At 43.7% G+C, this 14640-nt stretch overlaps 1 protein-coding gene across 1 annotated transcript in view; it reads right to left on the bottom strand.

The window, feature by feature from the left end:
* CAPN1 (calpain 1) overlaps positions 1 to 14640 on the bottom strand; it is a 36268-nt gene that overhangs the window by 20110 nt on the left and 1518 nt on the right. The window contains exons 2-4 of the mRNA XM_034424447.3: positions 5556 to 5852; positions 3855 to 3924; positions 1332 to 1450 (exon numbers count right to left, since the gene is read on the bottom strand). Of these exons, the coding sequence (XP_034280338.1) occupies positions 1332 to 1450; positions 3855 to 3924; positions 5556 to 5822 (456 nt within the window). The 5' untranslated portion in view covers positions 5823 to 5852. The remainder of the gene's footprint in view (positions 1 to 1331; positions 1451 to 3854; positions 3925 to 5555; positions 5853 to 14640) is intronic.

Here is a 14640-nt window from a genome sequence, read left to right as displayed (position 1 = left end):
TTTTTTCTATTTTTTAATTTTTGGGAGGGAGATATACCTTTTGCATTTTTTTTATTGCTTGGTTGGATATTTTGGGCAAAAACCTGGGTTTTGGACTAGTGAATTTTTATTTTTGCGGTGATCTGGTTTTATCTTTTCTTTTTTTCTTTCTTTCTTTCTTTCCTTTTTTCTTTCTTTCTTTCTTTCTATTCCCCCCCCCTATTTTTGCCCTTTTGGGCTGTTTGATTGTTCTTGGCTTTTTGTATTGTTTATGGATCAAATCTATGTGGATTAGGGCAGTAGTGAAATTAAAATTGTGTGTCGACTGGCGGCCCCCAGGGGGAGAGCCTTTTCTGTGAGGGCACCCACCATCTGGAACGAGCTCCCCCCAGAGATACAGAAGATCCCGGATCTGCGCACTTTCCGCCGTGCCCTCAAAACATTCCTGTTTCAGCAGGCCGGCCTGGCCTAACTTTCCCTTTATATTGCTTTTGATTTTGTTTTAAACTGGGATGTCTTGAATTATCTAGGACCAGAGTGTTTAGTATATTTTAATTGGTTTTTTAACATGTATTTTTATCTTTCGCTGTTCACTGCCCTGAGTCCCTTGGGAATAGGGCAGTATATAAATTTAATAAATAAATAAATAAATAAATAAATAAATAAATAAATAAATAAATAAATAAATAAATAAATAAATAAAATTTGTTACTGCTGGTTCTGTGGGCGTGGCTTGGTGGGGGGTAATGTGACTGGGTGGGCGTGGCCAACTTTTTTTTTTTTTTTTTACTCTTAAAAGCATTTTTTCGGCCGAAGAGGTTGTAGAAAAAGCCTCTGATGATTGCATGGCTCAGCTGGACATGGGGGGGGGGGGTGGCAGGGATTTTTGCTACCAGTTCTCCGAACCACCCATCGCCATCGCTACCGGATCAGGTGATCCGGTCCGAACCGGGAGCATTTCACCTCTGGATTAGGGTATCAAGAATCTGAAGAGTCTGATTGGGCATTTTGAATTTAAAGAAATCGAGTATTTGGATTATAAAACTGGGTAGTAAAATCTGAAAAAAAAAACAAGATGAAGAAAACAACACAACCTCTATCATCACCCTTAATATTAAACAACACCTGTTACTACAGTTTTTCTCACTTCAAAGGTGATGGGGAAATGCATTGTCAGACTCGCAAGACTCTGTCAATGGAACCTTACAATGAATATAGAGCTATGGACCTCCTGGTTATAATTCTTTTCTGGACTACCTCGCAGGGCTCATACACCCTGCTTGTATTTCAAAAAGAAAAGAGGAAATGAATCCGTGGGACCTGGAACAAAGGATCGGAGAGAGGTATTTTACCTGGAAGTGGAAGATACCAGCATATCCGTTCTGGAAGCTTTGTCCGTGAGGGACCACACGATGGAGAAGGGGATCGTTCAGCGTGAGCGACGCAATGGCAGCTAACAGCCAGCAATCCCCTAGTCAGAGAGATACCAGAAAATTCAGCCTGCTATCCAGAAAGGATCCATAAAAATTAGAACATAGAATAACAGGCTTGGGAGGGAGGTAAAGATACAGATGAACAGAGGTGGAAGGGACTTTGTGGGTCATCTAGTCCAACCTCCCCTGAAGCAGGAGACTTGACACCATTTCTGACAAATGGCAGCCCAGTCTCTTCTTGAAAGCCTCCAGGGATGAAGCTCCCACAACTTCTGAAGGCAACTTCTGTTCCATGGGTTGATGGTTCTCACTGTCAGGAAATTTCTCCTTATTTTCAGGTTGAATCTTTCCTTGATCAGTTTCCATCCATTCTTCCTTGTCTGGCCTTCGGGTGCCTTGGAAAATAGCTTAACCCCCTTCCTCCTCTCTCTTGTTTTGCAGCAGTCCTTATATGAACCCAAATTCATGGTCCACAATGGACTTGGGAGTTTTTTTATTTTCCAGAAACCAGAAATAAACATCAGTTTCCCGGGGGGGGAAAAAAACAACCCCTCCATTTACAGCCATTTACAAATTGTTTTGCAGATGAGCCATTTGCTTAAGGATCGCAGTATTCGCTTAACAGCCACTGCAAATATGGCCGCAAAATGGGACACGGTTTATGTGGTAACCCTTTTAACGACCGGCTTAATTAATGACTGTAATTCTGGTTGTAAATGGAGATCTATCTTTACTCTAAACCCGGGAAATTAATATAGATTCACACAGATAAAAAGGCCTAAATTTTGTATACAAAAGATCGCGGGATCAATTCTTGACATCTCCCAGACGAGACTAGATAAACTAAAATAATAATAATAATAATAATAATAATAATAATAATAATAATAATAATAATAATAATAATAATATCCACAGGGCTTCCGTCAATCAAGAATGCTGGGCTGCAAAAAATTTGCTTTGTTGACTTTGGTTGCAACCTGATTCACACACACCTTGTCAGTTTGGAAAGGCTGTGCTGTTTGAAAACCAGTTGTGGTTTATTGGACACACTACGCTTCTTAAGCCAAGCTGGTTCTACATGCATGATGCATCATTCAATTGGTTTGCAATTTTTCCGGGTCCACAATCGGTCGGGAGGACTATAGAGGGATGGTAGAACTGCCAACCGTGTCTGGAATTACTACAAGCTGCAACCTGTTCCTTAGCCCCAAAGTTGGCTTGGTGCCTCAGGGTGGAGTGGCAGCTAATTGATAGAAGGGCGTGGAAGCAACCAGAGGGGAAGAAAATTTCCTATAACTGCTGGGGCCAGAAGCAATGGGTGGAAGCTGCTCAGAGGTAGATCCAACCTGGGACTGAGAAGGAATTTCGCAACAGTGCCTCCAGAAGTTGTAGGTGCTCCAACACTGGAGGTTTACAAGAAGAGATTGGACAGCCATTTTGTCTGAAGTGGTATACAGAAGGGACCTTGGAGGTCTTCTAGTCCAACCTCCTGTACAAGCAGGAGAACGTACATCATTCTGGGTATGTCTAGTTTGATGAAAAGAAGGACTAGGGGAGACATGAGAGCAGTGTTCCAATATCTCAGGGGCTACCCCAAAGAAGAGGGAGTCAAGCTATTCTCCAAAGCATCTGAAGGCAGGACAAGAAGCAATGGGTGGAAACTAATCAAGGAGAGAAGCAACCTAGAACTAAGGAGAAATTTCCTGACAGTGAGAACAATTAATCAGTGGAACTGCTTGCCACCAGTTGTGAATGCTCCAACACTGGAAGTTTTTAAGAAGAGGTTGGATAACCATTGGTCTGAAGTGGTGTAGGGTTTCCTGCCTAAGCAGGGGGTTGGACTAGAAGACCTCCAAGGTCTCTTCCAACTCTATTCTATTCTATTCTATTCTATTCTATTCTATTCTATTCTATTCTATTCTATTCTATTCTATTCTATTCTATTCTATTCTATTTTACTCTTATTTTCTCTCTTCTCTTCTCTTTTCTCTTCTCTCTTCTCTTCTCTTTTCTCTTCTCTCTTCTATTTTCTTCTATTTTCTATTCTATTCTATTCTATTCTATTCTATTCTATTCTATTCTATTCTATTCTATTCTATTCTATTCTATTCTATTCTATTCTATTCTATTCTATTCCCTATCCCTAACCCTATCCCTATCCCATTCCCTATCCCATTCCCTATCCCATCCCATCCTATTCCTGACAAATGGTTGTCCAATCGCTTCTTAAAAGCCTCCATTAATGGAGCACCAACAACTTCTGGTGGCAAGCCGTTCCACTGGTGAATTGTTCTCACTGTCAGGAAATCCTTCCTTAGTTCTAGGTTGCTTTTCTTAAGCTTTTCTGCTCCCGTCTGATTGGAGTAAAAAAATAAAAAAAAACACAGAAAAGGGCCCAGGGATGTGGAAACCCATGTGGCTGCAGGTCTCGCCACTCACCCAGAGCTCCCTGACAAACGTCGGTCCGTGTGGCGCCGTCTACAATGAAAAGTGGGTTTCGGCACATTTCCTGAAAGATTCAGAGAGACAAAGCTGTTAAATGGCAGAAGAACTTGAGAAGGCCAGCAGGGTGTGAAGGCTACATCAGGCACCATTTTAGCTCTAAAGAGGTCAGCTGGATGCCCTCAGGGAGCCCCACGAGCCTTCCCCTGCAGCCAGCATTGACCACTTCCTGTCTCTGATCCAAGAATTCACCCACAGGCCATCCGTATTCATAGCTTTCAGGTAGGCTAGATCGCGCCTGAACCCGTCTAGTCATTTTTCAAATGACAGACAGTCCCTGACTTATAACTCATTCGTTTAACGACAGTTTGAAGTTTGCAACGGCTTTGGAAAAAGCGACTTTAAAGTTACGACTGTCGGCCAACCCCTGTGGTCCTGTGGGTGCTTGGCAACCGGCTCAGATTTAAGAATTTTGCGGTCGTGCGATCGTCATTCGCAACCTTGAGGCGACCCAGGACAAGGGGTGAGCTGTTAGGGGTTCGCAGGGGTTCGGGAGAACCCCTAGCGAAGATTCTGGGCAGTTCAGAGAACCGCCAAATCCCACTCCTGGCTGGCCCCGCCCACCCCTCCCCTTCCCTCCCCTCCCAGGAGTCCCCACATGGCCCGTTTTGGATGCAGGTAAGTGCAGGGCACGCACAGAGGCTCGGGGAAGACGAAAAACGGGCCTCCCGGAAATTCGGGAAAGCTGGAAACGGGCCCGTTTCCAGCCTCCAGAGCAGGGGTGAAATGTTCCCGGTTCGGACCGGATCGCCCAATCCGGTAGCAACGGTGGCAGGTGGTTCGGAGAACCGGTAGCAAACATCCCTGCCCCCCCCCATGCCCAGCTGAGCCGCGCAATCATTAGAGGCTTTTTATTTTATTTTTAAAAGCATTTTTTCTACAACTTCTTCTGCCGAAAAAATGCTTTTAAAAGTAACAAAAAGAGCCTGTGATGATCGCGTGGCTCAGCGGGGATCGTCAGAGGCTTTTAAAAGCATTTTTTTCTACAACCTCTTCAGCCGAAGAGGTTATAGAAAAAAAATTGCCTTTAAAAGCCTCTGACAATCCCAGCTGAGTTGCCTGATCATCAGAGGCTTTTAAAAGCATTTTTTTTTTACAACTTCTTCGGCCAAAGAGGTTGTAGAAAAAATGTTTTTAAAAGAGAAAAAAGCCTCTGTCGATCAGGCAACTCAGCTGGGATCATCAGAGGCTTTTAAAAGCATTTTTTCTACAACCTCTTCAGCCGAAGAGGTTGTAGAAAAAATGGTTTTAAAAGTAAAAAAAAAAAAAAGTTGGCCACGCCCACCAGCCACATTACCCCCCTACCAAGCCACAGCCACAGAACCGGTAGTAACAAATTTTACATTTCACCACTGCTCCAGAGGGCCTCCGGAGCCTGGGGAGGCCATTTTCGCTCTCCTGGAGGCTCGAAGAAAGCTTCTGGAGCCCAGGGAGGGCAAAAAACCCCACCACCATCACTGTGGTGCGGGAGGCTGACTAGGCCACGCCCACCATGGCCACGCCCACCCAGCAACCAGGCAGAGAACCCCTTGCTAAAATTTTTGAAGCCCACCCCTGCCCAGGACCTCTCAAAAGAAACAGACTTAAGAATTTTTTTTTAAAAATGAATTTCTGCATCCTTAAAAATTCAAAACTCACCGTTGGGCGTTTCCACTTGACTCCGTAGGTCTTGGAAGAATTCGGCCCCAGTTCTTTGAAACCCAGCGAAGAGGCTGTGGCGGGGAAGGTTTCGTCCCTGAAGAGGCTCCCATTCTGCAGGCATTCGCTGCGGAGCCTCTCAAAATCCTGACCCAAGTGCTTGACTGCGTTCTCATGTTTCCCCAAACCCAGTTCTTTGGCCCGTTGCTTCTGGACTTGAGCCGAGACCCCGGTGCAATAAATTGGGACGATGATCTCTTCCGACATCTTGGTGGATTATCCAGATAATCAAATTCCCTGAAAGAGGTAAGAGAAGAGATTCAGCCTGACTAGGTGGCTCGGTGGCTAAGCTTGTCGATCAGAGAGATCGGCAGTTCGGCGGTTCGAATCCCTAGTACAGGTCTCCTGCGTGAGCAGGGGGCTGGACTGGATGACCTCCAAGGTCCCTTCCAACTCAACAGAGTTACATTCTACTTGGTAGGAAAACTGTCGATTGCTCGGTACAATATGGTATCTATATGTTCAAGCCTCTAGTCCTCATGGTTACTGGAAAGAAATCAAAAAACATAACTGCACAGAATATCCAAAATAAAGACAGGGAGTTTTATTGACGGAATTTATTATGGCCTCAGATCAGAAGTGAAAAGAAAAAAATATGGACGGTCCTTGATTTACGGCCACAATTGGAATCAGAATTTCGGTCGCTAAGCGATGCGGTTAGTTGGACTGGAGATAAGAATCAAATCCTAAGCAAAACCCATGGTTGTTAAGCGAACATACGGTTGTTAAGTGAACTTCAGCACTGTAGGAGTTAACATGATTTATGATTTAATTTTCGGGTCAGCCGAGCCATTTAAGAGTTCAAACAAGCTCTGACTTGATGCGTCTATACCCCACTGTGGAACCTCAGCCTGCTGTTGTTAAATAAACCTCAGTGACTTGGCCCCAGCCACAAACCATGGTTTATAAAGCAGGTCTGCCTCAAAATCGCTTTATAAACCAGCCACAGGATGAAAGTCTGCCAGCGTGAAGATCAGATTATTAAATTAAGGAGTTGGCATGGCGACTGCTGCTGTATTAAAGGCGTCTACGTGTTTAGTGAAGGGAACATCTGTTTTATATAAGGATATGTCCTTCAAAATCCTCGAACTTCCCTAGAAAAACTTGAAATTCAGCACTATAGCCTCGCGCAAGTTGATCGGAATCCCTAAGGAATTTCAATTGTTGAATTTAGGTCATTCCAAAGAGTTCCCCTCCCTCCTTTCTCCTTTCATACACGAAGAAAACAAGCAGATATTACCGGAACGAAGGATTAAAAAATAATAATGACCAAATCTTGCAATGGTGGGCAAAAAAATGAATTTCCTTCCTTCCTTCCTTCCCTCCTTTCCTTTCCTTTCCTTTCCTTTCCTTTCCTTTCCTTTCCTTTCCTTCTCTCCTTCCTTCCTTCCTTCCTTCCTTCCTTCCTTCCTTCCTTCCTTCCTTCCTTCCTTCCTTCCTTCCTTCCTTCCAAGTTTCTGGCCCTCATGATTGCGAAGAAGGGGGACAAGGCCTAGGAAAATCTGAAGAGAGAAATCGGGGCCTGGAGGATAGCTTTGAAATCACGCCAAAAAAAAAAAAAAAGCCGAAAGTTGGTTCCATAGGCTGAGATCTTTTATTGTTTTTTTAGGAAACTGACCGGATTCAGTCCAGATCTTTTCAACCAAACGTGGAACCCACTGGTGCTGGTTTCTCCCGTTAAATGCCACCTGTTGCATCCTTGGCATTCCAGTTTCCAGACGTCAGAAGCCCAAAAGGACAGCGCACAGGGACACACAAACACACTCTCTGAATTCCTGCCTGCATGGCTATCCCTGTTGAACGGAAGCCAAGGGGCTGATCATTTTTCCTGCCGGCTCTTAATCTGTCTCAGAAGCTTTTGAGGGGGTCCAAGATCACCGCCACAGAGGCTTGGGAAGCGAAGGAAAGATTGTTTTGTGGGTCCTCAGCTTACGACTGTTCGTTTAGCGACCGTGCCAAGCAGCATTGGGGGGGGAAAGGGGGGGGGCTTGTGACCACCGCAGCATCCCTGCTGTCACGTGATTGCAATTCAGGCCATGTCCCGGGGTCACGGGATTGCCATTGGCGACCTTCCCAGCCAGCTTCCAACAAGGAAAGTCAATGCGGTAAGCTGGATTTGCTTAACCACTGTGTGATTCACTTAACAACAGCGGGGATGGGCTTAACAACCATGGCCAAAAAGGTCATAAAATTGGGTGAGATTCGTTTAACAATTGCCCTATGGGGTGAGAGGTTGATGGTTGATGAAGCAGTGAAGATGATTGACAAGGGTAAGCAAACTTCCTTCCTTCCTTCCTTCCTTCCTTCCTTCCTTCCTTCCTTCCTTCCTTCCTTCCTTCCTTCCTTCCTTCCTCTTTCATCCCTTCTTTCCTTCCTCTCTCCCTCCTTCTTTCATGCTCCCTTCTTTCCTTCCTTCTACACTCCCTCCCTGCCTTCCTCTTCCTTCCTTCCTTCCTTCCTTTCTTTCTTTTTCTTTCTTTCTTTCATGAAGAAGCTTCTTGGATAAGAAGTGAAACAGCTTCAAAGAAAAACCAGAAAGTCCAGCTGCCTCTTGGGGAAAAAAAAACACCTTTGGGACAATCACAAATATCCTTGTTTAAACGTAAAGTTTCCCCTTGCACATACATGTTAGTCGTTCCCGACTCTAGGGGGCACTGCTCATCTCCATTTCAAAGCCGAAGAGCCAGCGCTGTCCGAAGACGTCTCTGTGGTCATGTGGCCGGCATGACTCAACGCCAAAGGCCACGGAACGCTGCTCCCTTCCCACCAAAGGTGGTCCCTATTTTTCTACTTGCATTTTTTATCTGCTTTCGAACTGCTAGGTTGGCAGAAGCTGGGACAAGGAACGGGAGCTCACCCTGTTACGCGGCACCAGGGATTCGAACTGCTGAACTGCCGACCTTTTCGATCGACAAGCTCTGCGTCTTAGCCCCTGAGCCACCTTGCTTACCCCTACATAAAAAGAAAGAAGCGAACATGAAAACCTCAAGCCAATGAAACGTTATTTATTCCGCTTTACTGCATCTAGGGAAAGGCCTTGGCATCTCTGCACCAGTGTTCATCCACTGTGCAGAATTCATAAAAAGGAAAATGCCAGGTGAGTATAAAGGTGTGTTCTATTTTGCATTTCCTCCAGCTAAGGAGAAGGAAATGATCTACTGGCTATTTTGGCCGCTTCCCAGAATAACCCCGGGCAAATGTAAAAATTGCAGTGGTCAGTTTTAATGTGTGTGTGTGTGAGAGAGAGAAAAAAAAAATACATAGCAAAGAATTTTATTTTATTTTTTAATCAAACCTAGTTTAGGTGTGCTTTGGAACCTTGAAGAAATTATGCTTCTTGTAGCTCAGCATAGCAAGGTCATCCCCTTCCCTGCCCAAGTGGAATTTTATAGAATAACAGAGTTGGAAGGGATCTTGGAGGTCATCTAGCCCAGCCCCCTACTCACACAGGAGACCTGTACCAGGGATTCGAACCGTCGAACTGCCGACCTTTCTGATCGACAAGCGCAGTGTCTTAGCCACTGCCCTTAATATGCTCATCGTTACAGCCAGTCCTTGACTTACATTTGTTCGAAATGGCATAGGATTTCCTGCTTGAGCAAGGGGTTGGACTAGAAGACCTCCAAGGTCTCTTCCAACTCTGTTATTCTATAAAATAAGCAGGAAATCCTATGCTATTTCGAACAAATGATTGTCCAATTTCTTCTTGAAAACCTCCAGTGTTAAAGCACCCATTCCACTTATTAATTGTTTTCACGGTTAAGAAGTTTCTCCTTAGTTCTAAGTTGCTTCTCTCCTTGATTAGTTTCCACCCATTGCTTTTTGTCCTGCCCTCAGGTGCTTTGGAGAATAGCTTGACTCCCTCTTCTTTGGGGCAGCCCCTGAGATATCGGAAGACTGCTATCATGTCTCCCCTAGTCCTTCTTTTCATTAAACTAGACATACCCAGTTCCTGCAACCGTTCTTTATATGTTTTATCCTCCAGTCCCCTAATCATCTTTGTTGCTCTTCTCTGCATACTTTCTAGAGTCTCCACATCTTTTTTATAACATGGTGGATTTTATAATATGGAACACCTAAAGTGTGCTCTTTTAAAGCTTTAAACTTATTAGTCCTGTAGGTTACTAGAGAATTCTTTTTTTTTTTTTTTAAAAAAGAGCAAAACCCAGAAGTAAAGTGAACAAATAGGCAAAGTAATCCCCGACGTTATCATTAGGATTGGAGCTTCTGTTGTTAAGCGATGTGGCAGCCATTTTTGACCCGTTGTTAAGCAAGTCACCACCGCTGTTAAGTGAGTCACATAGCTGCTAACCGAATCCAACTTCCCCCCCCCCCTTGACTTTTGTTGTCGGAAGCTGGCTGGGAAGGGAAGAAATGGAGATCATGCAGGGATGCTGCAACCATCATAAATAAAAGCCTCCGAGAATTTTGATCAAGCGATTGTGGGAATGCCGGGGTAGTCAGAAAAGTGAGAACAGGTTATAAAGTCACTTTTTTTTCCATAACAATGATAACAATAAATGATTGTGATTGTAGAAAACAAAATATTTTAGGAAATATTAAAAGGGCAAAATATTTCCCCTAAAAGGGGAGGCAGAAACTTAACCCTCCCCCTTTTGTCAATGGGCCGTTAAGGCTGGGCCAGTTTATTCTAAGTAACAAAGAGCTACCTCCTTCAGGGAGAGCTATAGTAGGAATTGCCCAAATGCCCTTTCATTACATCATCACCCGGTAAGAGTCAACCAAGCCTGGGACATAGACAACCTACAAAGTTACCCCTGCATAGCCCTGTGGGAGTCTGACAACCAATCAGAATAACAAGCTCAAATTCAAAAGCCCAGAGAGGGTATAAAAAACCCAGGCACTCTCAGCATCTCTTCCCTGTTTTTTCTTCACCCAAGATCTTCAAGGCATGTGATCCTGTCCACCATTAAAAAATTATCTTTCCAAGCAACTTCCATGAATCCAGTGTCTTTTTCCCCACTTGGAATTGAACCCAGAAGGATATTTCAACGTAAATCAAGGACTGGCTGTAATAATGAGCAGATTAAGGTGACTAGGTGGCTCAGTGGCTAAGACACTGAGCTTGTCGATCAGAAAGGTCGGCAGTTCGGCGGCTCGAATCCCTTGTACAGGTCTCCTGGGTGAGCAGGGGGTTGGACTAGAAGACCTCCAAGATCCCTTCCAACTCCGTTAGTGTTACTGTTTCTTTTCCTCTACAGTAGTGGCCAAAATTGTAGAAACCTTTTGTGAAAAGTGTATTTTTGAGGTTTGATGGCTAATAACACCACTTTTTTTTTTTTTTTTTTGGAGTTTCAAGATCATCCTGGAATGGCCTGGGAATAGCCCAGACCTTCACCCAATGAGCAGGGGGCTGGACTAGATGACCTACAAGGTCCCTTCCGGCTCTGTTACTGTTATTACTGGAAGACATTTGAACAAATCCTTTTAAGAGGTGATTCATGACTTGGAAAACCTTTGGCAGACCCGCCCACCGTTGGGATAGGTTGAGACTTGCTCAAACGGTATCAGGAGAAGGTGAGAAACACCAAAGAAACAAATCCACATGTCACAATGATCCGAGGTGGGTATCAGGGAAAAAAAAAAGAAAAAAAAAAGCCATATTTCAAACACTGACTCAATATTTTGACCTAGCCAAATCTCACTGTATTTACAAAACTTGTCTTGTTGTTGCAAAACACACCATTTGAGAAACTTTGGCTGCACCTATAAAGCTATAGGGGACGTGGTGGCTCAGTGGCTAAGACGCTGAGCTTGTCGATTAGAAAGGTTGGCAGTTCAACGGTTCGAATCCCTGGTGCCGCATAATGGGGTGAGCTCCTGTGACTTGTCTCAGCTTCTGCCAACCTAGCAGTTCAAAAGCACGTAAAAAAAATGCAAGTAGAAAAAATAGGGACCCCCTTTGGTGGGAAGGGAACAACGTTTTCCGTGCGCCTTTGGCGTTGAGTCGTGCCGGCCACATGACCACGGAGACGTCTTCGGACAGCGCTGGCTCTTCGGCTTTGAAACGGAGATGAGCAGCGCCCCCTAGAGTCGGGAACGACTAGCACATATGTGCGAGGGGAACCTTTTTACCTTATAAAGCCATCCTCCCTTGTCCTGAAATTTGATTCCAAGGAATCAAAGCCACATGGAATTCAAAAGGTCGAAAATTTGCAATACGGATAGCCCTCGACTTACAACCGCAACCGAACCCCAAATTTCTGTTGTTAAGTGAAACCTGTCAAACTCGCAAAGCAGATGCCGCAGGGCATCTGTCGGGATCCTGACAAAACCTTTGTTAAGTGAGTTTTGTCCCATTTTCTGATTTTTCCCTGCCACAGTTGTTAAATTAGTTTAGTTTTTTTTAGATTAGTAACACGGTTGTTAAGTGAATCGGGCTTCCCCATTGACTTGGCTTGTTGGACGGTTGCAAACAGGGATCGTATCACCCTGAGACACCGCAAGCATCGTAAGTACGAGTCAGCTGCCAAGCGTCAAAGTTACAACACCGCTGAAAAAATGTTGTCACTGATTTATGACCGGTCCTTGCATTTACAAACAACGTAGCATCCCTGTGGTACATGATTCTGATGTGGACACTTGGCAACTGTGTTTGTGGTGCTTTCAGCATCCTTGTGGTCCCACAATCCCCATTTGTGACTTTCCCAGCCAGTTAGAAACTGACAGGGAAGGTCACAAGCCATGGTCTCACTTAATGACCCTTAACAACACATTTTCTGGTCCCTATTCTGCTCGTAAGTTCAGGACCTGTATTCAGCTCCCGTTTTGGAGGTAGTCCTCAAATTACAACCACTCGTTCAGTGACTGGTAGGAGTTAAGACGGCGCTGAAAAATGCGACTCACATCTGTCCTCGCACTTACGATGGGCGCAGCATCCTCATAGCCACACACCATCAAAATTTGGGGTGCTGGCAACATATAGAGTTAAAACCAGAAATATTCTTATTGGGAATTTTACCAGAGAATTATAGTAAAGAAGATACATATTTGATTATTCATATAATAACAGCGGCTAGAATTGTATTTGCACAAAACTGGAAAGCAGATAAAATCCTGCTGGAAGGAGAAATGATAAAGAAAATTTTATAGTGTGCAGAAATGAATAGATTTAACATTGAGAATAAAAGATAAAGAGGAGTCGATTTCAAGATATGGGATAAATTTTATGATTGGTTGGAAAAGAAATATAAGGACATAGAGATGAAGAGAATAGATGGGAGAAAACAATTAGAAAAATAGATACCTAGATGATGTCAAGTAAAAGGAGAAAGGGGCGTGTGTAAAAAGGTAAAAAATGAGAGATTATAAAAATGTACGCAAATGATGAATAAAAATAAATAATAATTGAATAAGAAATTGAAATGAGAATAAAAATAATTAGAAAATTGGGGCTGCTCGAATACCACTTTAGATTGAATTGAAAAGGGAAACAACAGGAAAGAAGGGAAGGAGTAGAGAGAGAGGAAGGGAGAGGAGAGGAGAAAGAAGAAAGGGAAAAGGAGAGGAAGAAAAGGGAGGGAAAAGAGGAGCAGAGGAGAAGGTTAGGAGGGGAAGAAGAGAGGAGTGGGGGAAGAGAAAGGGAAGTAGGAAAGAGAAGGAGAGGAAGAATGAAGGAAGTAGGAGGAGAAACAGGAAGGAAGAGAAGGGGAGGAAAAGAAGAAAGGTTGGAGTAAAGGTAAAGGGTAAAAGAGCAGCCCCGAAAAAGTAAAAATGAAAAATGAAAGTTAAAAGAAAAGATGAATGAAAAATAATGGAAATGACTGTACATGTAAATGTGTTTATGAGAAATAAAAATAAAAAACTTTAAAAAAAATTTTTGGGGTGCTTGACAACCGACCTGTTCCCAGGATCCCAGGATCACCATCGGTGACTTTTACCAGCCGGCTTCCCAACAAGTCAAGTCAATGGGGGAAAGCTGGATCTGCTTAACGACCATGTGATTCACTTAACAACCACAGTGATCCACTTAACAACCATGGCGGTTCACGGAAGAATCACGGCAGAAAAGGCATTAAAATAGCAGGCGATTCAGTGATTTGCTTCACTTAGCGACAGAAATTCAGTCCCAGTTGTGGTCGTAAGTTTGAGGACCCCTTGTATTATATTTCCTCCTAAGGCCTGGCAGGAAGTTTGTCTTTTCCACAAAGGCCCCACGCGCCATGCCAGCCTTCCCCAAAATTCCCCACCTCCTGGCCATGTTTCATGACGCCCTACTCTGAGTTTTGAAATGCACGGAGGCTTTTCAACTTCCTGGAAAGTTAGTCTACTCTGAGCAAGGGCTGGAGGCTCAAAACACCCAGGTTGATTTCCCTACCTGGAAGATCCAGGATGGAGCAACAAATTACTCCCTGTTTAAATATCCTGCAGGTTTTCAAGATCAAAAGACATTGAAACCTCCTCTTGAGAAACTAATAAAACCCAACAAGGCAGACTCGGACTTCAGAGGATCATTAGAACTGCAGAAAAAACAATGGCTACCAACCTGCCTTCCATTGAGGACCTGTATACTGCACGAGTCAAAAAGAGGGCTGTGAAAATATCTACAGACCCCTCGCATCCTGGACATCAACTGTTTCAACTCCTACCCTCCAAACGACGCTATAGAACACTGCACACCAAGACAACCAGACACAAGGAGTTTTTCCCCAAACGCCTTCACTCTGCTAAACAAATAATTCCCACAACACTCAAACTATTCACTAAGTCTGCATTACTATTAATCTTCTCATCCTTCCTATCACCCATCTCCTCCCACTTATGACTGCATGACTGTAACTTTGTTGCTTGTATCCTTACCATTTATATTGATATTGTTTCCTGATTGCTTATTTGTACCTTATGACTATCATTAAATGTTGTACCTTATGACGAATATATCTTGTCTTTTTATGTACACTGAGAGCATATGCACCAAAGATAAATTCCTTGTGTGTCCAATCACATTTGGCCAATAAAGAATTCTATTCTATTCTATTCTATTCTATTCTATTCTATTCTATTC

This window comes from Pantherophis guttatus, chromosome 18 (assembly GCF_059756535.1).
Source record: "Pantherophis guttatus breed Tessera chromosome 18, ASM5975653v1, whole genome shotgun sequence".
In the NCBI taxonomy this organism is placed as follows: domain Eukaryota; kingdom Metazoa; phylum Chordata; class Lepidosauria; order Squamata; family Colubridae; genus Pantherophis; species Pantherophis guttatus.
This window is presented reverse-complemented; position numbering and strand designations above follow the sequence as displayed.